Raw genomic sequence first — 24,474 nt, forward strand, 5'->3', positions numbered from 1 at the left:
ATTTTTACTCATCTCTGAGCAGCACTCACCGCAGGGCCTGGAACATGGCCGTCCCAAGGACCCGGTGGAAGGAGAAAGGCAGAGGGGAGCTGTTAGACAAGGTCTCGGGAAAATGCCCCTGCGACCTCAGAGGAACCCCATGCCCCCGCCCGGTGCGGACCCGCAAATGGCGACACGTCAGTGATTCCTGAGCCAGACCGAAGCAGAAGAGATTTTCTTGAAAAGCAAAGAAAAATCAAAGGAAATAGTAAAACCTTTCCATCTGCTGGCCAGAGACTGGCAGGAAATGAACCTTCTGGAAGGCGGTCCGGGGGATGATGTAAGACACTGGTCATGAATGAGCAGCCGGTCCAGTCCATGGTTCCCTATCTCACATGGATCTGGTTTAACGTGACGCTATTTATCTTTTCTCCGGACATGAGATATACCAGAACCCACACACAGGGTCACGTGACCAGCACGCTAGAAGCCACGCTGAGCAATCTGCAATGCACTTAAGTAATCATCTAACATTTTCCAAAACGTCTTTCCCATCAGTGAAGCGAGGAAAGAAATCTGAGTTGTCCATTTCATCACAGCGAGACTCAAGTGCAAGAGGAAGGTGCTCTGGACCCCGTTCCCCAGCAAACTGTCAAGTCCGTAGCCCCTCATCGGCACCAACTCTTCTAGAAGGTGTGGGCACAGTTAGTGAAACCCAACCCAACCATCCTTGCCCGCCCCCGGACTTCATCCTCTGGTGAAAAAGCGGACCACAACCGAACCAGTGAGTGCCACACAGGGTCTATCACCGATGAGCAGGAGGCCATGGAGGGTGAGGGGGGGGCTGGCACCGTTTTCAGTGGGCGCTGGAGAAGGCCTTGCTGAGCTGGGAAGAAACTGTGCAAACTCTGGGAAAGCTGGAAACTCCCTGACAGATGCTGAGCGGGGAATTTGGAAAGGATTCTTCGGCTATTTTACTAAAAGGATTCTTCGGCTATTTTATTAAAAAGAGACTCTATGGCCAGATCCCATATTAAAGTTTTTCTATCTAAAAAGAAGGAAAGACTTAGGGTTAGAGGTAGGATTAGGGCTAGGAAAAAAAGAAAAAATATTATCGATAGATAGATAGATAGATAGATAGATAATGATAGATAGATGATAGATAGATGATTGATAGATAGATGATATATAAGATAGATGATAGATGATAATGATTGATAGATAGATAGATAGATAGATAATGATAGATAGATGATAGATAGATTGATAGATGATATATAAGATGACAGATGATAATGATAGATAGATAGATAGATAGATAATGATAGATAGATAGATGATAGATAGATGATTGATAGATAGATGATATATAAGATAGATGATAGATGATAATGATAGATAGATAGATAGATAATGATAGATAGATAGATAGATAGATGATAGATAGATGAATGATAGATAGATGATATATAAGATAGATGATAGATGATAATGATTGATAGATAGATAGATAGATAGATGATAGATAGATGATTGATAGATGATATATAAGATAGATGACAGATGATAATGATTGATAGATAGATAGATAGATAGATAGATATGGATGGATGGTGGATAAACAGGAAGAAGAATAAGGAAGAAGAGTCTTCCAGGAAAAGGCAGAAATGTGGAAACCGGATCGAAGCTATTGAATGATGCAGGAGAGAGAACGGGTGACTTCGCCAGGCTGGTATGATTAAGTGGTGACAGGTAATGAGTCTGGATATGTCTGAAGGCAAAGCCAAAAGGCCCTTCTAATTAGGTGGGAAAGGTGAGAGAAATGACAATTTCTGCCGTCGGCAAAGGATGGGTAATGATGACCTGAAGAAGAATAGGTTTTAGGGAGAAGATCATAATTTGGATTTTCAACATGTTAAGTTTGAGATGCCTCTTAGACATATAAATGCACAAATAATTATTAAACACAGTGACATTTCATGCTTTTTCATGAATAAAGATTGTGAGTATTTTTCCAGATTGTTAATGGTTTCAAAAATAATTTAACTGTTGCATACTTTACCACTGAATGGATTGTTCCTACCTTATGAAATGTACAAGTACAAAGGAAATAAGTACATCAAAATAAATTGAAATCATTGTATTGGGCAGTATACAAAAAAATACCAAGAGAACAAATGTTAAATAAGCTTATACTATTGTCTCGCTAATTTGAGACAATTAATGTGGGGGAATTAATTTTGGGAAATCGGGTTACAAATTTAAAGATGTATCCCTCCTAAGATGGCATGGCAAATGTTTCCTTTGAGGCTGTACTTGACCCCATCCGAGGGTTTCACAGTCCCAGCCTGAGGTCTCCTCAGGGGCCCAGTTAAACAATGCTCTAACGATGAAGCTCAGAGATCTCCCCTGGATATACTATGATGGGTTCATATTAAACATCTCATGCTCACATGTTCCCCCAAAGCACATTTTATGAGTTTCTACATTCGTTTACCCTTCTTCAGTTGAATTATGTCAGTAACAGAAACTCTTCTGTACCATGGTGTCATTATCCAAACTATTGTAAGAGAAATTTTATAAATTTTTAAGAAAATTAATTTGGGCAACAAACTCAATTTACAGGATGATTAACCGTTTCCATAGATCTTTTTAAACAATAAAATTAAACACAGTTTGAAATGATTCTAATATAAAATATTTAATTTAAAAAACAACAACAGCTGTATTTTACTCATACTTAAGTGTATTTCTAAGTAAGTGTATAATCTTGCCTCACAGTGTGTAAAGCGAGATCATTTTTCAGCGTGCAATTATACATCAGTGGTACTTACAAAGCAGTTCTTATCAGGGTTTCTTTTCCAATGTTTCTTATCTAATTTCTTGGCCGAAGTCGAACGCAGAGTTGCATGAGTCTGTGTCCGAGGATTTAAAGCCAGGATACTCTAAAGACAGTAAAAACAAGATATAAACATACATAAATATGTTGGTATTAAAAATAAATTTAAAACATTATCTTGATATTGCCCCCACACACCATACAGTATACATGTTGCTATCTCCTTCTGCTACTGTGATTCCACAATAAACGTACTGCATGTAATCATTTATTAGGTGATATTCTAGTTCAGTGGTCGGCAAACTGCTGCTCGTGAGCCTCGGTTTACCGACCACTGTCTTAGCTGAGTGAAAAACCACCAGGACTGCAATGACAAATTTGCTAAATGGCCTCGATAGTAGATCTGGACTGGCAGAAGAAAGAAGCAGCACACTTAAAGAGAGATTATGCAATCCGATGAACAGAGCGGAAAAAGTATGGAGTGAATTAAGAAAGCCTGAAAGATATGCGTTGCGCTGTTAAGTACACCAAAGCACTGTGATGGGATTCCCAGAGGGGAAAGAAAGGAGGTAAAAAGCATAAAAAGTAACAATGGCTGAAAACTTCCCAGGTTTGATTTTAAAAACAGAGAAAACATTAAACGGCACATCCAGAAGCTCAACAAATGTGAAGCAGGATAAATGCAAAGAGACTCACACACAGACACAGTAGCTAAAATGCTACACGTCAACACCGAAAAGAACATCTCGGAAGGAGTAAGAGAAAAACAAAAATGACTCCTCCTGTCCGGAGAGTGCCGGTCAGCTGAACAGCTGACTTCTCATCCACAATAGTAGCTGTCAGCAAGTAGTGGGGTGAGATTTTCAAAGTATTAAAAGGAAAAAAACTGTCAATCAAGAATCCTAGACTCAAGGCAGAAGAACAAAGAAGAAATAGACTTGAGCTCTGGCCAGGCAGCTCAGCGGGTTTGAGAGATGTCCGGATACGCCAAGGTGGTCAGGGCACACACAAGAATCGACCAATGAGTGCATAAGTAGGTGGAACATCAAATTGATCTCTCTCTCTCTCTCTCTCTCTCTCTCTCTCTCTCGCTCTCTCTCTCTCTCTCTCTCTCTCTCTCGCCCTGCCCCCCTCCTTCCCTCCCTCTCCCTCACCCTCTCTTTTCCTCTGTCTCTGTAAAAATGAATTTAAATTTTTTTAAAGGAACATACTTGAACAACACTGCATTATCGGACCCTAACGGAATGTATAGAACACTCCAGCTCCACAGCCGCAGATACACGTCCTCCTCACGTGTGGTCAGAACAGCCTCTAAGACAGACCACAGAGGAGGTTGCAAAGCAAACCTCGATGAAATAAAAGAGTTAAAGTCACAAAAGGTAGTTCTCTGAACACAATGCAGTGGAGTTAGATATTAATAAAGGAAAGGAATTTGGAGGATGTACAACCATCATGGGTGAATATGGTAAACATTATGCTGAGAAAAGCCGGTTATAAAATATCACATGATTCCATTGAAATAAAATGTCTAGAAAAGGCACATCTGTGGAGGGAGGAAGTAGCGTGTGGTTGCCGGGGGCTGGGGAGTTAGGGGGGAATGAGGAGTACTGCTAAGGGTGGGTGGCTTAGCCCTGGCCGGTGTGGCTCAGTGGTTGCCCATCATCCCATGCACCAGGAGGTCACCAGTTCAATTCCAGGTCAGAGCGCATGCCGGGGTTGTGGGCTTGTTCTCCAGTAGGGGGTGTGCATGAGGCAGCCAATCAATGTTTCTCATTCTTGTTTCTCTCTCTCTCTCCCTCTCCTTTCTTCTCCTAAATAAAAACTTATTTTTTTTCAAAACAAAGAGGTGATAAAAATTAGTTGTGGTACTAGTACCGGTAGCAAAACTCTATGAATACATTAAAAGCTTTTGAATTCTACACTTTATATGAGTAAATTATTGTGGTATGTAAATTATTTCTCAATAAAGCTGTTACCAAAAGCAATAATCATTAAATTCTATTTTCAGTGGATTTCGTTGTATACTGTAATCTTCTAATAAACATCACTGGAACTTACTTGATTAGCCCACTATAAGTGACAATTACTTTTAGTAATTCCTATAGATAACAGACATGATATTTCTTCAAACTCTCTCTGTAGATATCCATGTTTTCTGGATGACAAACATACAGCAGAGCTAAGAGTTTTACATGGCTTATTCCTTATGATAAAATAATGCCAATGCAACCTCTTAACTACAATAATAAGAGCCAACATTAAAAATGTAACCATATTTTTATACAAAAAAGAAAACATTTTCTTAATATAAAATAAATGCAGTTGTTTGAATAGTTATTTAATTTTGACCCATCACTAATCTCCTATTAATTCACACATCCATAAAGAGATGACATTTTTCAAAGGTGGTTATTTACTGTAGCCCACATTTACAGAAAAGAAAAAAGAAAGAAAGAAAAAATGTCTGGGTAACATGCAAGAAAGACAGCTGCATTTATTTTCGTTTTTATTTCCACAATTCCTATTGTGATAAATGATTATGCTTATCTGTGTGGGCAGAGTAATGTAACTTTTGAGAAGAAACATTCTGAATACAATTTATCGGCTGCTTATCATGGTGACTTTTCTCTTGCGCGGCATAAGTAGAAAGCATAACATGAAATATTGGGTTAACCTTTTGCGAAAAGGCAGTGACTCGAATTCAATGGATCTCGGGTAAAAAGAAATTGAATTGCGGAGAACGGTTACCACGGATTTGACTTAATAATATCCCCAATGAAAAGTGATATAAAATAAAAACACAGGACGTGAGTGGTTGAGAGCTGTTAAAAACAATTTTCCAAAGCGAGACTTTTGAAAACTAAAAGTCAATATCATCCATAAGTAAGCAGCTGGCGGGACGAGGCGGGAGAGCTCCAAATTACATTCTCCCCAAGAAAAGGCCAGCGCGGGGTCCCCACAGGGCCCGGGGTCCCCTCGCTGGGTAACTTGGGCGTTTTCATAGCCCGTTAACCCTTCCTGGTAAAAGGCAAATCACCTGTCTGCGCATAGACAGAGGGTGATTGTCTCTCATGCAAAGAATTGGGCTTTGCCTTTCAAATAATACAAAACAAAAACAAAAACAAAAAAACAATGTACTGGGGCCAGGGAGGGAGGGAGTGGGGGGAAGCACTGGGGATTCTGGAAACAGAAGAACGGAACTGGAGGACATTGCACTAATTGTATTTATGGAGGAAATGACAGAACAGGACCAGAGATGTTTATGCAAGAGATCAAGGCTCCGTGCCGCTGCCCTGGTCAGCCCACAGCGTTCCGGGAAGCGGGGGATGTCGCAATAGCGGCCCGAATCCTGCATCTGCGCGGGCCCCTCCCTAACACGGGGCGGGGGCCCTGCAGCCAAGGCCTGGCTCACAGACGGGAGCAGGCCTCCGAGCCCCGAAGCACGGCCCTCAGGGCCTGACAGCTGGAACTCCAGCGGCAGAGGCCCCGGGGCCGGGCCTCTGTCAGGGCGCTGTCCCCGTTTCTGTTTATCGAGTCCGTGCGCAATCCCACTGCACACCTCCGCTCCCGGCTCTCCCGGGTCCGGGTGCAGCCCTTATGTCCCTCACCGGCTCACTGCAAGTCCCAGCTCGGGACCATTTCCTGCAAACACTGAGCACAGTGTCCCCCCCGCACGCAGACGGTCCCCATGAACTTGTGCAGCTCCCAGGGCCGCTGCCACTCACGGACACGGCGGACGGGAGATCACGTAACGGTCAGTGTCTGTGCTCTCCCAGGAAGCTGGGCAGCAAGGCCCTCACACACAAAGGTGTTATTCACACAGGCTCCTGTCCCCAGAGCATGCTGCTTCCTCAGGAAAAACAATCCAGAAACACCATTGTTACCAAGAAACATTCCTTAGCGAGCGAGTTCCCTGGGAGGGAGGAGGGCTGAATGCCGGGAGGGAGGAGGGCGTGAATGCTGGGGGGGAGGGGGAGGGCTGAATGCTGGCCACACAGGCCGGTCTGTTTTCTCCTTCTTCACTGGCTTCTCTGGCGGAGGACACGGTGTGCCCGGCCCAGGGACAAACAGCTCCGGCCACGTAATCATTAACCACCGGGTGCCGAGGCCTGGCCCCCCTGCCCCCGGCAGCCAGCGCCACGAACCTCGGCAACGTCACTGCTGTTTGCTCCCCCGGGAATGTCCTCGGGGCCAACGTGTGATTTGCTTACACAACAGACACCTCAGCATCTCCGAGGCACGGCCCCTCCGCACAGATGGGGGGAGTGGACGGGTGGACACAAATAAGGTCGTTTGCCAGGAAGTGTGTTCAGGGAGTAACGCGGGTCAGCCAGAAGGGGGACCTGGGGAGGGCCGGATTGGAAGGGCAAGTTCCTGTGTTTTATTTTTTTATTGCTCCTGTTGAAACATTTAAAATAACAAGGAAATCCTTTAAGAAGTATTTTTAAGAGGATGTAAGTGGTCACTGATAGCGATGAGAAGCTGGAGAGCCACGGCAGGCAGACAGGAGGTCAGTCACGGTGTGTCCACGGGGGAGGAACGGACATGCCCATGAGAAGCCACAGTTAAAGGGCTATTTATGGGTGTGGAGAAATACTCTTGCCATCAGGGGATGTTTCTAAAAGAAAGAGAAATCAAATCTATATCTGCAATAAGATTCGTTCTAGCCCTACCCGGTTTGGCTCAGTGGATAGAGCGTCGGCCTGCGGACTGAAAGGTCGCAGGTTCGATTCTGGTCAAGGGCATGTACCTTGGTTGCGGGGAACATCCCCAATAGGGGGTGTGCAAAAGGCAGCTGATCGATGTTTCTTTCTCATTGATGTTCCTAGCTCCTTATCCCTCTCCCTTCCCCTCTGTAAAAAATGAATAAAATAAATATATTTTTAAAAAGATTCTATTAGAAAGATATGATTTTGTGTATATTTTTAAATAATGTAAAGCTCATCTATTAACTGCTATTTAAGCCATTTTTCTTCTCTTAATGGTGAAATCTTCTATTCTTTTTTTTTTTTAGGGGAATACTATTTTTTTTATATTTTTTCCTTTTTGTTGAATTTATTGGGGTGACACTAGTTAACAAAATTATACAGGTTTCAGGCACATGATCCTACAGCCCATCACCTGATCCCTGTCGCCTGCTCACTGAGCTGTGTGCTCACCGCACCAGTACCTCGTCTTCCCAGGAATGCCCTCTGAGCACCGAGAGGCCATCGCCGTTTAAAAGGAATCATGTCACGGGAAACATGCAGCATGGAGTCAGCTCCAGAGGCCTCCCTTCTCTACCAAACGTGACCCAGCAATTCCGCTTGGGCACAGCTACCTCGCTGCAAATGATTTCCGTTGAAACCTCAGGTGAGCCACAGAGAAACAACGGCTTTTACTCCTCCTGGGGCTTCATTCAACACCGCGGGGCCAGACTGGTCCCCCTCCAGAGGCCTAACTCCCTGCGGCTGCCTGCCGGCCCCTGCTCCGCAGGTGTAGGTTGTCCTGCGTGGCTGCAGGGGGAAGTGGGTGCAGGACGCAGGCAGACGCAGCTGCTGACACCCCACAGGCCGCCCAGGCCTGAGTCAGAGGCGCCTGACCTCCTCCTGAAGCTGAGCTGGGAGGCCGACCCGCCGGAGGGTGTGCGCCCGGGCCGGGCTCTGCCGGGCAGTGGAGCAGAGTTTGAGCACAGAGGCTGCAGGACTCTATGCCACCATGGCGATGCCCACGGAAAGCCCTGCATGCTGGGGCTTGGCTCAGCCTCTCCTCGGTGACACCTCACACATGGTCAGGCAGCGTCATGGGGGAATCAGCCTGGCCCCTATCAGCCCATGGAGAGAGGACACGGGAACGGGTGCCCAGTCCGGGGGGTTTCTGCCCAGGTGCCTCCTCTTTGTCAGGGTAACCTAGTTCCCATCGCAGCCACCTGCTCCGGGAGGCACAGGCTGGGTCTGTGCTGCTCCAGCGCCTCACTGGGCCCGAGGCGGGCGGAGAGGGCCCAACGGAAAACTGGAAGCACGTTCTCGTCCCTGCGCCCGCAGCGGACGAGAGCCAGAGCCGGCCTCATAGTGACCCCCTCCCGCCCCTTCAACCTGAAGGCACCTGGACAGAAACAGAGTCTCCAGAATGCCGGCCAAGTGATGGCTCCTCACGCTTTCCTGCGTGAAGCTCCAGCCAGTGGGCTGTATTTGGGGGGACGGGGAAGTCGCATAAAGGGAGGGGTGCACACCTCCGCTCCCTCCTTCCCTCCTGTGGGGCTCTAACTCCCACGGGAACTGCGGACAGGTGTGAGGGGACCCCGAGTGGAAGGACAGGACCCCGTGGACAGGAAAGGGCTGCATGCCCTGCACCAGGGATCTCTGACTCCTTCCCACCACAAGCCATCCATTGCCGGCTAGTTCCAGCCACTTCGTTCATTCTGTTAACCATGTGCCTCAGAGTCCTGCACACGGTGCCGGGCGGGTCCGTGGCCAGGCGGGTGTGGGAGGCATGGCGGGCCAGCCACGAGGGAGCGAGCTCCGGGCCAGAGCGCCTGGAAATGTCGGGACGAGAGCACGTGGCTCACGCACTTAGAAGACAAATGGGAGGTCGCATCAGCATAAGTTAGTATTTTTCTTGAAATCCATCAAGATGTCAAAAGATCCCAAACCAAAAATTACTCATTTCAAAAAGTGATCAATGGAAACGTCGTGCCAGCACAGGAAGAAAAAACGGAAGGAAGGAAAGATTCACTTTCATCTGCGCTGATTGGCTGCTGATAGGTGCTCCCTGCGCACAGACCTGCATCTTTACAATATGGCACCGGATGTGGATAAGCAGGTGCCCGCTGTCCTCTGTAAACTGTTTGCTCGGAAACCCCCCTCTCCCCTGCAGCCATCCTCCCCTGCCTGGAGCCCTCCCCCTCCCACCAGGCAGACACCTGACTTCTCAGCGGCATCACTCCCACCACCACTCCGTTCATCCCAAGGCTGGTCCTCAGCCTGGGGTGTGTTTCAGAGAAGACAGCAGTCCAATGCTTTCTCTCAATGTCCTGGTGCCTGTGGTTTGAAAAGTGCACACCATCCCGTTTTTCTAAAAGCTCCTCCCCCGAAAGACTGTTCACAGTGGGGGCACCTTTCTGAAGGGCTTTCGCCGTCACCATCCCAGGAGGCCCTTAGTGTCACCGCCAGTTCCCAGAGAAGGAAACAGGAGGACCAGGAGGCCGTGTCACGCCCCAGAAGGTGACAGAGAGTCTAACCAACTCGACGGGCTGCAGACCCTTCGCTCTAAGTCACGCCTCTGTCCCTCCTCCGCGGCAGCAGTCACTTTAGCTTCGTGTTTATTTCAACGCGTGTAACGTGAGGCTGCTGGCCGGTCCACGTAAAGAATGCGGTTGGTTTTGCTTTGGGGTCGACAACCACGCAGACGAGACGTGGAGTCAGACGGTAAAGGTCTGTCCCCTCTCCACGCCACGGGCGCGCACGCTGCCCGGCACACCTGGCCACCAGCTGCGGGCTGACGTGAAGAAGAGGCCGCACTCAGAGCCGCTGGGGAGGGAGCTCCAGAGGAGTGGATGGCAGTGACATTCGTCGGGAAGAACCACAAAGCACAGGTGCCTCCGTGTCAGCAACGGGTGGTTCCCGGGGAGCGGGGACGCCGGAGAGAAAAGCGGGGAGAGGAAGGAGCTCGGGATCGCAGAGGCCCCGGGCGTCCTGGCACGGCGCTGGCACGGCGCTGGCATCTCACAAGTGACACACAGGCTGAAAAGGAATGTGACAGCGACACGGAGCCGCTTCGAGCTCCTTTCGATTGTTGGATTTGAATTAAATCCAGACATCTTATCTGAAAAGCTAAGCTTTTTCCCCTTAATTGTGAAGAAGCCACAGATGCTCTGGTACCAAAAATAGAGTTTGCAACTCAGAAATGTCAAGTAACACTACTTCCATTATAACAGAAACTACATCCTTAACACTTTTGATTCATAAAAACATTTCGCATGCATGATTAGATCATGGGTTTGAGTGAAACCCAGGCTTGTCTGAGATGTGCCGCTTCTGTGCCTCGTGTCCCACTGGCCTGGGAGCGCACTGCGCGTAAGGAGCGGGAGGACTCCCCTCGGGGGCTCAGCACCTCGGGGAGGACCGGACGAAGGGAGCCTGCGCTGCCCTCAACGGCGCCTTCTCGGCGTCAGAGCCAGAAGGGAGGTCTGTGGACACACAGGCCTCGTGAGGCGCCAGGACAACCCAAGCAGAAGGCCGTCAGGTGAGGGCCAAGTCTCCTGCCGCCGCTACATCCCCAAATTCACTCAGAAACACGCTCCAGCCCCGCTGGTGTGGCTCAGGGCGGAGCATCGGCCTATGAACCAGGAGTCCACGCACGGTTCGATTCCCAGTCAGGGCACCTGCCCAGGTTGCAGGTTTGATTCCCCAGTAGGGGGCATGCAGGAAGCAGCCAATCAATGATTCTCTCTCATCACTGATGTTTCTCTCTCTCTCTCTCCCTTCCTCTGTGAAATCAATAAAAATATATATTTGTTTTAAAAACACTACTATAAATAAGTCCCAAATATATTGAGTTATTCATAATTTCATCTTGCCTCTGACCCTAATTCTGAATGGAAGCCATACATGAAAGCAGAAATCAGGAAATGGATGCGTAATGAGAGAGAGAGGCATGACGGGTCAGAAGTTCAGGGTCTCGGAGCTGTGTTGGATAAAGCTAGATTTCTTTTATTTCCCCCAGAAAGATGGCGTGATCCTATGTTTGAAAGAATCCTTGAAGCATTATGCGTGCTTCATCGCCATGGAGATGCTCTGCATCTCGAGATGAGTAAATTGTCGCCGTCACCTCGCACACAAAGCTCCTCACACTTCAGCTGTCACTGCAGACTCACACAGAAAATAAATTTTAAGCAGCGGCATCGCTGGGTAATGAGTAATAATTTCCCCAAATTAGTAGCATTCAGTGTCGAGGGAGATTTCTTTTATTATTTTATTCGCAGACTATCTTGTAAAAGGCGCGTGCATGCTAACCAGAGCCATTTCCCTCTGCAGACCTGTCTGCAATGGGGCACAGCCCGAGGAAACCATCCGCCATTGTGCTCCGGGGGGGAGAAGCACGGTACTAACTTCCAGGTGGCGGGTAAAAGGCACTTCCTGGCGCTGGACGGGTCCCCACACCGTCCAGCAGCCGTCCTGGCACCTGAATGTATCCGGAGGCACCAGCCTCCTTCTCAGGGATGGCAATATTAGTGATAATGAAGGTTATTGTCCCGGCACGGAAGAGAGGCTGGCTTCATGGAAGACTGATGGGGATTAACAAGGTTGCTGCCTAATTACTAACAGGCCTGCCTGTGGGCCGCACTCGGGCTAGCCACAGCCTGCTCCGGCTGACAGAGGCCAGGGCGGGGGTGGACACAGGTCCTGTGTTTCCGAGGAAGTACGGGGAGAGCCTGAGGGCTAGACACAATATGTTTATCAATACAGCTCCAATTTCTTTCTTTTTTAACCCTCAAAGGGGGATGTTTTTTACTGATTTTAGAAAGAGGAAGGAGGGTTGGGAAGAGAGGGAGGGAGGGAAGAAGGGAAGAAGGGAGGAAGAAAGGAAGAAAGGAAGAAAGGAAGGGAGGGAGGGAGGGAGGGAGGGAGGGAGGGAGGGAGGAAGAGAAAGATCCATCCATTGATCGCCCTGACCCGGGATCAAACCTGCAACCTCCTTTTTGGGGTTCGGGATGATTCTCAATCAATTGAGCCACCTGGCCAGGCTCAGATTTCTTTTGCCTTACAATCTGTTATAGCAAACTTAATATATTTTATTGGAAAAACTAAAGAAGGGTGTTGATGAAAATGAAATTCATTTCTCCTATAAATGCAGGATAATAAATAGCTCAAGTATTCTGAGTGACCCTCTATGACATATTGGATGAAGCACTCGATCAATTGTAAACGCATCCACGTATGATGTCTCTCTGTGCACTGCCAGTTCCAAAGTCAGCTGCCGCTAAAAGCAGCATTTGAAACAGGCAGGACCTAAGACCTGACACCTAACACGGCGAGGCTGTGGCAATGTCCTGGCCAGCTGAGTGAATCCTGAACACAGCAACAGGTTTAGGAATAATGAGATCTGTAAATTAGTCCTTACAACACTTGTAGGCATTATCTTAAAATTTGGTGTCTTCTATTTTCTAAAATAAAATTCCTTGTCTTTTATTTTCAAACTACACAGGAGGGACCCAGAGATCCCAATAGATAGCCTTTAAAAATAAAACAAACCGAAAGTGTACTTTTCCAAAACTGAAGGCAAACGGCCACAGACAGAAAGAAAAACGACCAGAAACATACATGATGCTGGATAAATAAAATCGGGAGTCCTGCTAGTACAAACTGGAAAAAGGTGGAGACGGGTGGAGACTGGACAATGGTGTTGGGAGCCCAGCTCCGATGGCAGGGGAGAGCCAATGGCTCAGTCCTCTTCCCACCTCCACCTTTTTAGGGCTTAACTGCTGCATGGAGGACATACTCACCTAAGCACCCAACAGTAACCAGCAACCACTCAGCATCGGACTCCCTGCCCTCCCTCCCCCAACCCCCAAGAAGCCATTCCCCAGCTCCGCCTTGGGAAGAGCAGTGAGGAGCACCATCTCTTTTCCTACAAGCCCCTCTTAATTAATTCGCTGTTATTCTGATCATCCATTATACTAACAAAACGTCAACAGCATTTAAAGCTGCCACTGCTACACCACGGGCCGATTCGGAGATAATCTCCCAGGATTCCCTGGGCGGCAAGGTGGTCACACATTTCAATGGAGATCCCTTAACAAGGATGGAAGAAACTCCAAGCTCCATGTCAATCAACTGGTTTCCATGGTGACCCAAGGCACTGGGGAGCTTGAGTAGGTAATCCCATGAAAACTTGCATAACCAATCAGCGAGACTCCATCTTTCCAGAAAAGTGGATGCAAAGGGTGAGTCAATAGGCCCAAAAGTTATCTTCACCGGAACCGGGCCAGGGAACGAACGGCCAGCCCTTCTGCGCAGCGAGGCCCAAGCTATCTCTGGGTCTGGTCCCGCCAAAGCCGCGGGGGTGTTAATTAGATGCCTGGCCAAACAGCGCAGGCTAATGTTTAAGTTGATAGTGTTGTACGGCCCACACGCACCAATGGCGTTATAACTATCCACATGGCCCTTGGCAGAAGATAAGGTTCCCCACCCAATAAGCCATCGGTGTTCATGGAGGTACAGGTTTTTTTAAGTTACAAAACCAAATATTCACATAGGCTCCTGGTGCATTCATTTCATTGCCAGATGAACTGGGAGCTAGACAAATGGGCATCTGTGGAAAATTATAATTATGGGATATATACCCCCAAAGTCTTTGCCATCGTAGCATAACGCATTCCCGGTGGCCTAGGGCTGAAGCGGGAGGGGGCAAGGCTTAGGCGAGGAGCAGTCCGCTGTAGATCACACCCTGGCAATGGCGTTTGTGTTAATCCTCCAGTGTGAACGGTGGCCTTGACCGTGGCTCATTCTTGCTCTCCTAGCCCCGTGGTCGGCAAACTGCTGCTGGTGAGCCACATGCAGCTCTTTGGCCCCTTACGGGTGGCTCTTCCACAAAATACCACGGTCTGGGCGAGTCTATTTTGAAGAAATGGCGTTAGAAGTTTAAAAAAAATTGGCTCTCAAAAGAAATTTCAATCATTGTACTGTTGATATTTGGCTCTGTAGACTACTGAGTTTGCCAACCACGGTCCTAGCCCATCACAGCCCTTGGTGCACGATGGCTGCCAAAGAACAACGCCCTGTGTGTCAAGGAGCTCAGCGAAGTGGCGTTTTCTAGCCACACGTCCACATGGGAGGAATTAAAGGGAAAAAAATGGGAAGGCAGAGAACTCCCGACCAGGTCAAGTCCTGCAGTCCACTCTGCCTTTTCTTCTTCCTGCTTCCTCCAGCAAGTACAGGATCTGTCCTCTTAGAGGTCCAAGGAGCCCAGTGACACCACGAGGAGGACCGACGGTCTGTCACCCCCTCTGCCCACTGCCACAACCTGGCCCAGGCCCCGAGCCTCAGGCCTCGCTCCCCGCCCACACATGAAGGACCCTGGGAGGGGTGACTAGGAAACGTCTTGCGGAGAAAACTGAAGGCACACAGTGGGAAAGGGGTCACGTCTGAAGGCCCGCCCTGCTGCCTGCTTGGAGTTCTCATCTTCATGCCCTGTGTTTTGATGTCTGAATAAACCACCACATCAAATGGGCTCATGTGCGTGGGTTTTATCGCCCGCTCACTGCTGACTTTGATCACGCTGTTCCCACCCTTCCATGCCCGTGGCTGTCTCCTTTCTGAAAGAGACACCTCTGTGAGGCAGGACCATGTTTTTCTCAGTGTTGTTTTTCAATATTCCAGAGGCCCAGTGCACATATTCGTGCACAGGTGGGGTGTGGCCAGCCCAGCCCCAATCGGGACTGTTCAGGGCTGGGCCTGTTAGAAGACAGTAGGAGGTTGACTAGCCTGCCCAACCCAATTGGGGCCAATGAGGTTCAGGTCAGCGTGGGGAAGGGGCCATGGGAGGTTGGCTGGTCAGCCCCACCCCCAATTGGTGTGTGTGGAGGCGTGGTTGGGGGTGGGGCTGGCTGGGGGTAGGGCCCACAGGCCAGTGTGATGAGGACTGATTGGAGATGGGGCTGGCCGCTGGGAGGGGCTGTGGATGGTGGGCTGGCTGGCCACACCCCAAAATGGGGGATGATGGGGGCCAGCGGTCTGGGGGAGGGGCCATGAGTGGTTGGCTGGCTGGCCCCGCCTGATTGGAGTGGGGTGGGGGGGCGAATCTGGGGCAGAGCTGGCTTAGAGGAGGGGCTGTGGGCTGATTGGGGTGATGGGAGCTCTTCTAGGATGGGGTTGGCCAGCTGGCCTTGCCCATGAGCGGAGTGGGGGGGGGTCCAATATGGGGTTGGGTTGGGCTGGGGAGGGGCTGCAGGAGGTTGGCCAGCAGGCCCTGCTCCCTATTGGGGCAGAGAGAGTGATCAGAAGAGTGGGTCAGCCAGGGGAAAGAGCTGAAGGGGGCTTGGCCAGTGCCCCACCCCGGATTGGGGTGGGAAAGGCTGGTTAGGGGCAGGCGAACTAGAGGGAGGGGTCCTGGGGGCTGGTTTGCTGGCCACCGTGGGTGTCATAGCAACCAATTGTTCCGGCATTCTGGTCACTGGCTATATATATGTATGTATTTTCTTGATGAAGAGTAGTGATTACAAATATAAACAAAAGCATAAAGTACCATGTCATAGACACAAAGGTAAAATTTCTAGTCCTAATCATGACTGGATAGCTGTCCTTGGGGAGCACATTTAATTAAGCTCTATGGGCATCAGCTTTTTCACTGCGAAATACATATTGAGGTGCCCTCTAAAGTTCTGAGATTGTACAAATATGAAATTCTGATCTCTAGATTTCTCTAACATTTACCCACATTATTAGCTTTTCCTGTAGAAGTTAGTGGTATTTTAAGTCTGGTGTCACTTTGAGTTTGGAGAGGGTTAGAGCAGTCAAGGAATCTGGATGATGAAGTACTGAAGACAGTGGTTGTGAAGTGGGTACTGTGTGGTTTAGGGTGGGGTAGGAGCAAAGCACCATGGATTTATAAAGGACACTAGAGGCCCAGTGCATAAAATTCATGCATGCACCCTCTCCAATCCAGGACTGTGGGCTCCCAACTGCTCACATGCCTGCCTTCCTGATTGCTCCTAACTGATTTTTGCCTGCCAGCCTGATCACCCCAAACACTCCCCTGCCAGCCTGTTTGCCCCCAACTTCCCTCCTCTGTGGCCTAGTCACCCCTAACTGCCCTCCTCTGTAGGCCTGGTCCCTCCCAACTGCTCTCCCATGCAGTCCTGGGTCCCCCACAACTCCCCTTCCCTCCAGGCCCAGTCACCCCCAACTTTCCTCCTCTGCTGGCCTGGTCATCCCTAATTGCCCTCCCCTGTAGGCTTGATCGCCCCCAACTACCCTCCCTTGCAAGCCTGGTCCCTTCCATCTGCCCTCCCCTGCTGGCCTGATCACCCACCACTGCCCTCCCTTGCAGGCCTGGTCCCATCCAACTGCCTTCCCCTGCTGGTCATCTTGTGGTGGCCATCTTGTGTCCACATGGGGGCAGCCATCTTGTGTGTTGGAGTGATGGTCAATCTGCATATTACTCTTTTATTAGATAGGACAGAGGCCTGGTGCATGGGTGAGGGCCAGCTGGTTTGCCCTGAAGGGTGTCCTGGATCAAGGTGGGGGTTCCCTTTGGGTGTGGGGTGGCCTGGGCAAGTGGCCTGTGGTGGTTTGCAGAGTGGCCACACTCCCCTTCCCTCCTTCTCCTCACTCCCCCCTTCTCCCCCGCCACTTCTCCCATCTCCCCCACCTCCCCAGTGACCCAAGTGGAGGCCTGGGCCAGCCAGGGTGTACGGAAAGCTTGGCTTCCTCCATCACTGGGAAAACCCAAGCCTCCCTCCTGCTCTCTCCCTGGCCACAGCCATCTTGGTTGGGTTAATTTGAATACTCACTCCTGATTCGCTGGTGGGCGTGGCTTGTAGGTATAGCAGAGTGATGGTTAATTTGTAAATTACTCTTTTATTAGATAGGGTAGGTTTTTATTGATTTCAGAGAGAGTGAGAGGGAGAGAAATATCAGTGAGAGAGAACCATTGATCAGCTGCCTCCTGCTCACGCCCCTCCTGGGGACTGAGCCCCCATGTGCCCAGACCTGGAATTGAACCAGTGACCTCTGGGTGCAAGGGATGTTGCTTGAGCCATGTTTTAGGTAAGGCAGCAGGGGCACACACGCTGCCAGTGTTCAGAGCCACACCTCCCCCCCTCCCCTTCCCCCCGTTTCCCTTAACTCTAATCTGCTGGCCCTGGACTTACACCTGACCCTCCTCAGCCAGGACAGCCCCTCTGCCTTCCCTGGAGGACCCTGCACCCTTTCACTGCCCCTGGATTGTTGGAGACTGGAGTGAGGGAGTCGTTGGCATAACCTTGTCTCTCCAGGTTATCCCCATCTATATACTGGGGGGCAAGGTTCTCCCAGTGCGCACCCCAACTCTGCTGTTCTACTGCAGTGGATTGCTTCTTCTGGCGGTTCTGACTGGTTTGGGGACTAGTTCAGAACCAGTGCTTTAGTGACGATTATTTCTCGGCATTCTCAATGACATTTAGAAGGGATATGGAGTTGTCCTTTCCTGAAAAGAAATACCTACACAATTATTAAAAAACAAACAACAAACAAAAACTCATTATGTTTTGGTACAAAATAGACTAACCTTTGGCTTCTCTAAGCAAGCACATTAGCTTCCAATAGTTTTTCTAGGCTTCTAAGCACACCTGTACACGGTGCATTTGCTGATGAATAATTGTTTTCATCCAGGAAGGGGAGGGAGTTGGAGAGAACCGTTCTGCACCCAGAAAAGGAACCCCGTGCACTTTGGGGGCTCTCGTTCAGATAACACATTCTGGGCGCGAGCTTCCAATAATGTTATTTCTTTGAGAACTTCAGCTGGGGCTGTGTCTGTCCCCTGCCTCGATCATAATAATTAAAGTGACAGCCTGGTTCCCCACCTCCCAGGTGCTGGGAATTGATATTATGAGTGCTTATGAGGGTCCCCTGGAGGCGCTGCTCCCTGGGCCGCTCTGAAGAAAAACCTCTCCATCAATAATGATGGCCCGAGGGCCACCTCTCAGGGGACCCGGCAAAATTACACGTCAACCCCGGCCTGATTTATGCAGATGGTGCCGCCTCGCTACTGTTTTATTACCCACCACTCTCTGCAGAGCCTCCCGGCCCCTGCGCCCCAGGTCTCCCCCAAAGCGTCACCCTCTGGTGCTCCCCTCCTGCAGGAAGCAGTTAAAACTAAACCCCAAGGAGAGAGGGAGAACTGACAGCCAGGTAAGGGCTGGCCACACTCACACAATAACAAACGGCCAGTCCTGGCCCGAGCGGCTCAGTTGATTGAGTGTCGTCCTTGCACTGAGAAGGTGCCCGCTTCACTGGTTCTGTTCCTGCTCAGGGTACGAGCCCAGCGTTCGGGTTCGATCAGGGAATGTCTAGAAGGCCACTGGTGGGTGTTTCTCTTTCACATCGATGTTTCTCTCTGTGTCCCATCTCTGTCTTCCTCTCTCTAAGCATGTCCTCGAGTGAGGACTTCACAAATAAACAAATAAAATAATAGAGTCAGGATTTGAACCCAGGCCTGTTTTAATGCAATGCTTTTTGTAACCCATGGAATAAAACCTGATGCTATGCAATACAAAATAAATAACTTTCTACCAAAGTCCTGATTTGCTAACATTAACAGCTGTCTGTTGGGGCTAAGAGGAAAGCTATAGGCTGACATAAGTGCAGAGGTTTGTACCTGCCGGTGTAACATTTTAATTGCGGGAGCCGTAAGCATTCTACACCGCAGGGCAGGCATAATCCTGTTAAGAGCTATCGCCTCGGTGACTGGCTCCGGGTGTCTGTGAACACCCACTCTGATGTCTGAGGCCAAGAACGCCTCCTGCCTGGACACACAGGATTAAGAACAAATGAAGTTCAGGAGGTAAACAAGTCACATTTGAAAATTAAAACCCCGATGATAGATAAATGTTTAATCTTAGGATGCCGGATTAAAGGCTTTTGAATTAAAGCAAAGCATACAGACGGGAGGACTTTCCTTGCATGGTAAGGAGTAAAGGGTTGGGGCCCGTATTGGTCGTTGTGTCCATGTGGCTGAGAGGCGGGAAAATAAAATCCTACTTTTCTATCTCCTCTTCAGCCCACTAATGCCTGGTCCAGATCTACTCTCTAATTCTCTTTCATTATTATGCTAATACTTACATTTTTTCAGTCTCATTGTCTTTCATTTTAGGCCCCCTAATTTTTAGGCTGACGCTTTATCCACTGAGCTAAACCAGCCATTAGGCCCCCTAATTTTTAATGTAAGGTTGTGCTCGTTCTGAGGGTTCTCCCCCAGAGACCAGCCGTGTTTACCTTACTGAAGCATCTTTTTCTCAGTTCTGGGGTAGTTTGCCAGCTTACATCAGATTTGGAAAAAATGCTGCTTTCAAACAGTGAAGACAGGATTGCTAAAGGTCATGCCATTGCCTCAGGATTTTAAATCTAGATCTTCTTGGAATTTTTAGGAATTCCTGACTGTAAATGTTCAGCTTTCCAAAATTTGGCTTTTCTTCCAAGATGTAAGAAAGGAGGCTCCTGACTCCCAGCACATGCTTACAATCAGGCCGTCAGTCCACACAACCTGCTATGACGCAGATGAAGCAGATCCAAGCTAAACACCTTCCTCATGATAGATTCATCTCTAGTCATTAATCTCACGGCTTCTCATTAAACTGCTGCTAAACCCAGCCATCTGAATTCATATAGAGGAGGTAGAATTTTTTAACTGGATTGAAATTTATAAATATATAAATATATAAATAAAGGTCAGACCATGCTTAACTATAGAAATGTGAAGTCCCTTAAAGTAACAACAATACCCTGTGATGAAATAGCTCTCCAGATACACCAGCAGATGCATTCCTACTGCCAGCTGAACTCCGTAGAAAAGAGAAGGGCTTTAAGTGTGATCCGGGGGCAGCTTAAAGAAGGCAGGGCAGCTGAAACTCACAAAACAGGTTTGAAGTTTTAAAATTAAAAGTAAAGAAGTAAAAGCCTTCACAATTCAAGACAGCATTTCCATAGCTCCCTGGTGCCCAGCCAATCAAAGAAAGGCTGTTACTTGTCCCTGGAATAAACACTTTACAGGGAAGGTAAACCAAGGACCTCGGCTCTTGCCAAGTTCAATCCAGGACCCACGTGCCTCCCTAGGGGCAAAGGCAGCCATGACAAAGGGTGTTCTGAAACCACCTTTTGCCATCTCTGTCCTCTGTAACTCATGGTCTTTCCTTTTGTCAAAATGCTCCTTAAAATGGACTTTTCTCCAAGTTGTTCCCATTACATACAGTCCCATTTTCCAAATATATCATTTTATCTCATTTCCTTAATAAACACAGAACATTCTCGATCACCTTCTCCAGTGATTAGAATCCATAGTCTAGGCCATTCGGGCTGCTTTTATTCGCCTGGACATGCGCTGTGATTCTGTGGACAATGGGCTGGCATCCCTCTCATTCAGGGGACCTTTGAAGTGAGCTGACAACCCCTCGCTACACATTTCCATGATTCAAGGGCTGGACCTTGACTTTGATTGTGGGAGCAGCAGAGGGGGAGGCAGCAATTTCGTTTGGTTGAAAATGTTTACCAAAATGTAAAAGCATACACTTTCACTTATTGTTTATATTTTTATTGACTTTAGAGAGAGAGAAAGAAACATCTCTTTATTGTTATGTGCCCTGACGTAGATCACGCCTGAAAACCTTGACTGATGGGACGATGCTCCAATCACTGAGCCACCAGCCTGGGCTGGCTGCGGTCAGCAGCCCCTTGGTTATCCATGTCAGTGGGAGGGAATCAAGACAAAGAACAAAGGCGAACGCTTTCCAAGGTGCTGATATCACACTCACTACCAACTCAAACAGCAGTAGAGGCACTGCTGAGGGCAGGGGGAGGGAGGCAGGCAAGACAGGGGCGTGTGTGAGGACCCTGCCCCTCCAGGAGACTCTGTGTGCAAAGCCATCCTGACACGCTCAGCTGAATTCAAAGAGTGAGTCCGCAAAGTCACTAACTTCCAGGAAAGAAAACTAGCTCCTGTTGGTGAACTTCCAATCGTTATGTGTTTGATTGGCATTGATTTTACTGATAGGTTGCTATACTTTTACTTTCTAACGGGTCTGTCCTTTTATCCTGAGGAGGTGCACTTTTGTTGGCTAATCACCTCCGTTTTTCCTGACTCAACAGGTTATGCAACTTGAGAAACTTGCCTCAGGGCTAAGGAGGGGCGGAATGAGACCGAAACCCAGGGCAGCGAGCTCTAGATCCAGGATCAGAACCACACTAAGGTGACTGCCACAAAATGTGGCTGCTCTGCACCTTCGCCCAGGACTGCAATGACAACAGCCGCCCCCCACCCCCCCTCCAGGGTGCGAGCCAGATCCCGGGCCTGGTCTCTGTGACCTTCTGATGCCCCCCTGCTGGCCCCTCTTCCTGCTCAGGGACATTCCGGGCTGGGGTTTGGCATGCTTCTGGCTGTTTCTCAAGCTCCCAACCTTTCAACCCTGACAGGACATTGGACGGAGGCCCAAGATCACGAAGGGGTTACAGAGCAACGTTTTCCACCTCCATGACTTCCCTCGGAGACAAGGATGTGTCTTGACTGCGTGGATGAGCCCTGAGGGTCGGGAAGTAGCTTTTGAGGGAAATTAAATCACTGTTACCGCAGGTTGTCACCAACACCTTCTGTTCATTTTACATTTATCAAGGGAACTTTCCGTTTCATAGCGATAATTTTTTTATCACTCTTGTCTCTGAGTGTTGGAGACTAAGGCGTTGGTCAGTCAGATGGAACTCTAGACAACGGGCTTACTAATAAGTCCATGCAAGGAACATATGCACTGGAATTGGATCGAACACCGAGTCCTCCTAATTCATTCGGAATCTTCAAACAAAAGTGAACTTGTGTGGTGAGTCCACAGGACAACTGGGACGTCTGAGCCTGACCACGTTCCCCTTGGCTGACGGTGTCTGTCTTCCTCACTGTCTCTGGAGACTGATTTCAGGGTCTCTCAGGGTCCTCTCGCTCCTGCCTCACAGCCTGACTGTGAGGGAGAAGTGAGGTCGGTGTGTGAGCAGAGAGGTTCCTGATTCAGGGGTGTTGCATTCCTGAACGACATAAATGCTGAAAAGCCACTGTGCTAGGTCATAGGAATGGCAGGCAGACCAGCTGCACAGACTTAAAGTCAGGTGGGGGGCAGGGTCTCAGCTGAAACAATATAGGACATGAAGCCAGGCATCTTTTACCTTGGTGGGGCGAAGAACTGATTTCAAGCCTAAGAGAGACTGAGGAAGAGATCAGTTATGCTGGTAACGTGCCATTTTGAAATTCAAAAGCCAAAGCCAGCTGCCTCTGGCACTCTCATTTCTGAGTCAGCACTGGACACTGAGGGACTCTCTACTGTTGACTGGGGGGGGTGGGGGTGGGGGACAGAGGGTCAAAGTAACAAGGACAAAAAGCACTAGAATGTCCATCCGGCCTCTTTTACCCTTTGCACACAAACAGGGACTGGTCAAATTACTCTGCTGATCCATAAGAAAAAATACATTGTCTACAGGAGAAATTGCCAGGAAATCCACTGAAGAAGCCCACAAGGTGGACTATGGTGCTTGTTACTAAAATGGGCTTTTCACACCAACGTGTGGAGTCCGGAGAAAACACTAGGCCACCTCCAAACACAGTGACAAGTTCTCTCCACCAACAGCAGAGACAAAATGTGGCAAAGGCAGCGACTCTGCAAACAGGTGGTTTTAAACTTTTACTTAAGCCACTGACAGCGGACGAAAGGACATTTTTGTCATTTCTAAAGAACACACACACACACACACACACACACTCACACACACACACTCACACTCGGAGGTCCCGGGAGAGCTCACGGGAAATGACCATTTCAGGTGGGACTTTATATTCAGAAAGATAGATGACATTTTTACAGAAAACAGAGCAAGAGGAAAGCAAGAACTGTTCAGAGCGGAGCAGACGCGCTCCTGGCATTTCTCAGTTCTCAGAGATGCTAAGCAGTTCCAGCCACGCTCTGGCCGGGAGCTGTCCCTTGGCAATCCTCAGGCAGGGCCGCCCCTTGGCAATCCTCAGCGCAGACCCCGCCGGCGGGCAGCACACAGGTGTCCCGAGTGCAGGTGGGGCGAGGAGGGCGGGGAGCCTGCTGGGAGCCCGCAGAGCCCACCAGCCTGCAACTCTGTGCCCCTGCAGGCCCGCCACTCGGGTCAGGACCGGCTTCCTGACCTTCCCCCACCCGTCCCGCTCCAAGGGCACCCGCTCCGCTCCCGGGACTCCTCGGCCACCACGCAGACCTCCCTCCCGCGGAGGCCAGGCTCCCGCGGCTCCCGCCCCGCCCGGGCGCAGGGGTGGGTGGTCCAGGGCCTTCCCGCTGCCCACCCGCGGGCACCCCAGGGACCCTCCCGCCCCTGGAGCCAGCGCGCAGCCCGTACCTCGATGTCCGGCGCGTCCTTGCTGAGCACGGGGGCCATGGCGGCGCTGCAGCGGGGGCCCTGGAGACAGACCCTCCAAGCCGGGCTCGGGCTCCGGAGCGGCGGCGAGTGCGGCGAAGGCGAAGGAGGAAGCCCGGGGCAGCGGCGGGGGCGGGGCCGGCCTGACGCCTCGGGCGGGGGCGGGGCTACAGGGAGACACGCCCAGGGGCGGGCTAACACGAAAGGACACGCTCCCTATTGGCTGCGGGGTGGTACGCCTAGGGGCGGGGCTAATGTGAGAGGACACGCCCCTGGGCGGGGCTTCGCGCTCGGCCGGGAGACTCACGTGCAGGGCCGGGCACTGGGCCCCGGGGTCCACCCTCCCGGCCCCCCTCCCCCCAGCCCGGCCGCTTGTTTTCCTTCCGCGGGCGGAAGGGAGGGCGGGAGAGCGCTGGCTCAGGAACTGCCCTTTGCAGTTCAAGGCTGAGCTAGGTGGGCGGCACCAGATGTGACCCACCCACAGGATTAAAGGTGAAAGCTGCCGGCGCTCAGGGTTGACAGCCTGGCTCCTTTTCTTTCCTCCCCCTCCCCCTC

At 49.8% G+C, this 24,474-nt stretch overlaps 1 protein-coding gene across 2 annotated transcripts in view; it reads right to left on the minus strand.

Moving 5' to 3' along the window:
* Positions 1-24,054, minus strand: part of DPYD (dihydropyrimidine dehydrogenase) — a 319,614-nt gene extending 295,560 nt beyond the window's left edge. For both annotated transcript variants that reach the window (XM_045586822.1, XM_036452548.2), the window contains exons 1-2: positions 23,902-24,054; positions 2,814-2,924 (exon numbers count right to left, since the gene is read on the minus strand). In XM_045586822.1, coding sequence (XP_045442778.1) covers positions 2,814-2,924; positions 23,902-23,940 — 150 coding nt within the window. In that variant the 5' untranslated portion in view covers positions 23,941-24,054. The remainder of the gene's footprint in view (positions 1-2,813; positions 2,925-23,901) is intronic.
* Between the last annotated feature and the right edge of the window lie 420 nt (positions 24,055-24,474).

The sequence above is a fragment of the Pipistrellus kuhlii genome, unplaced genomic scaffold (genome assembly GCF_014108245.1).
Source record: "Pipistrellus kuhlii isolate mPipKuh1 unplaced genomic scaffold, mPipKuh1.p scaffold_m20_p_24, whole genome shotgun sequence".
In the NCBI taxonomy this organism is placed as follows: domain Eukaryota; kingdom Metazoa; phylum Chordata; class Mammalia; order Chiroptera; family Vespertilionidae; genus Pipistrellus; species Pipistrellus kuhlii.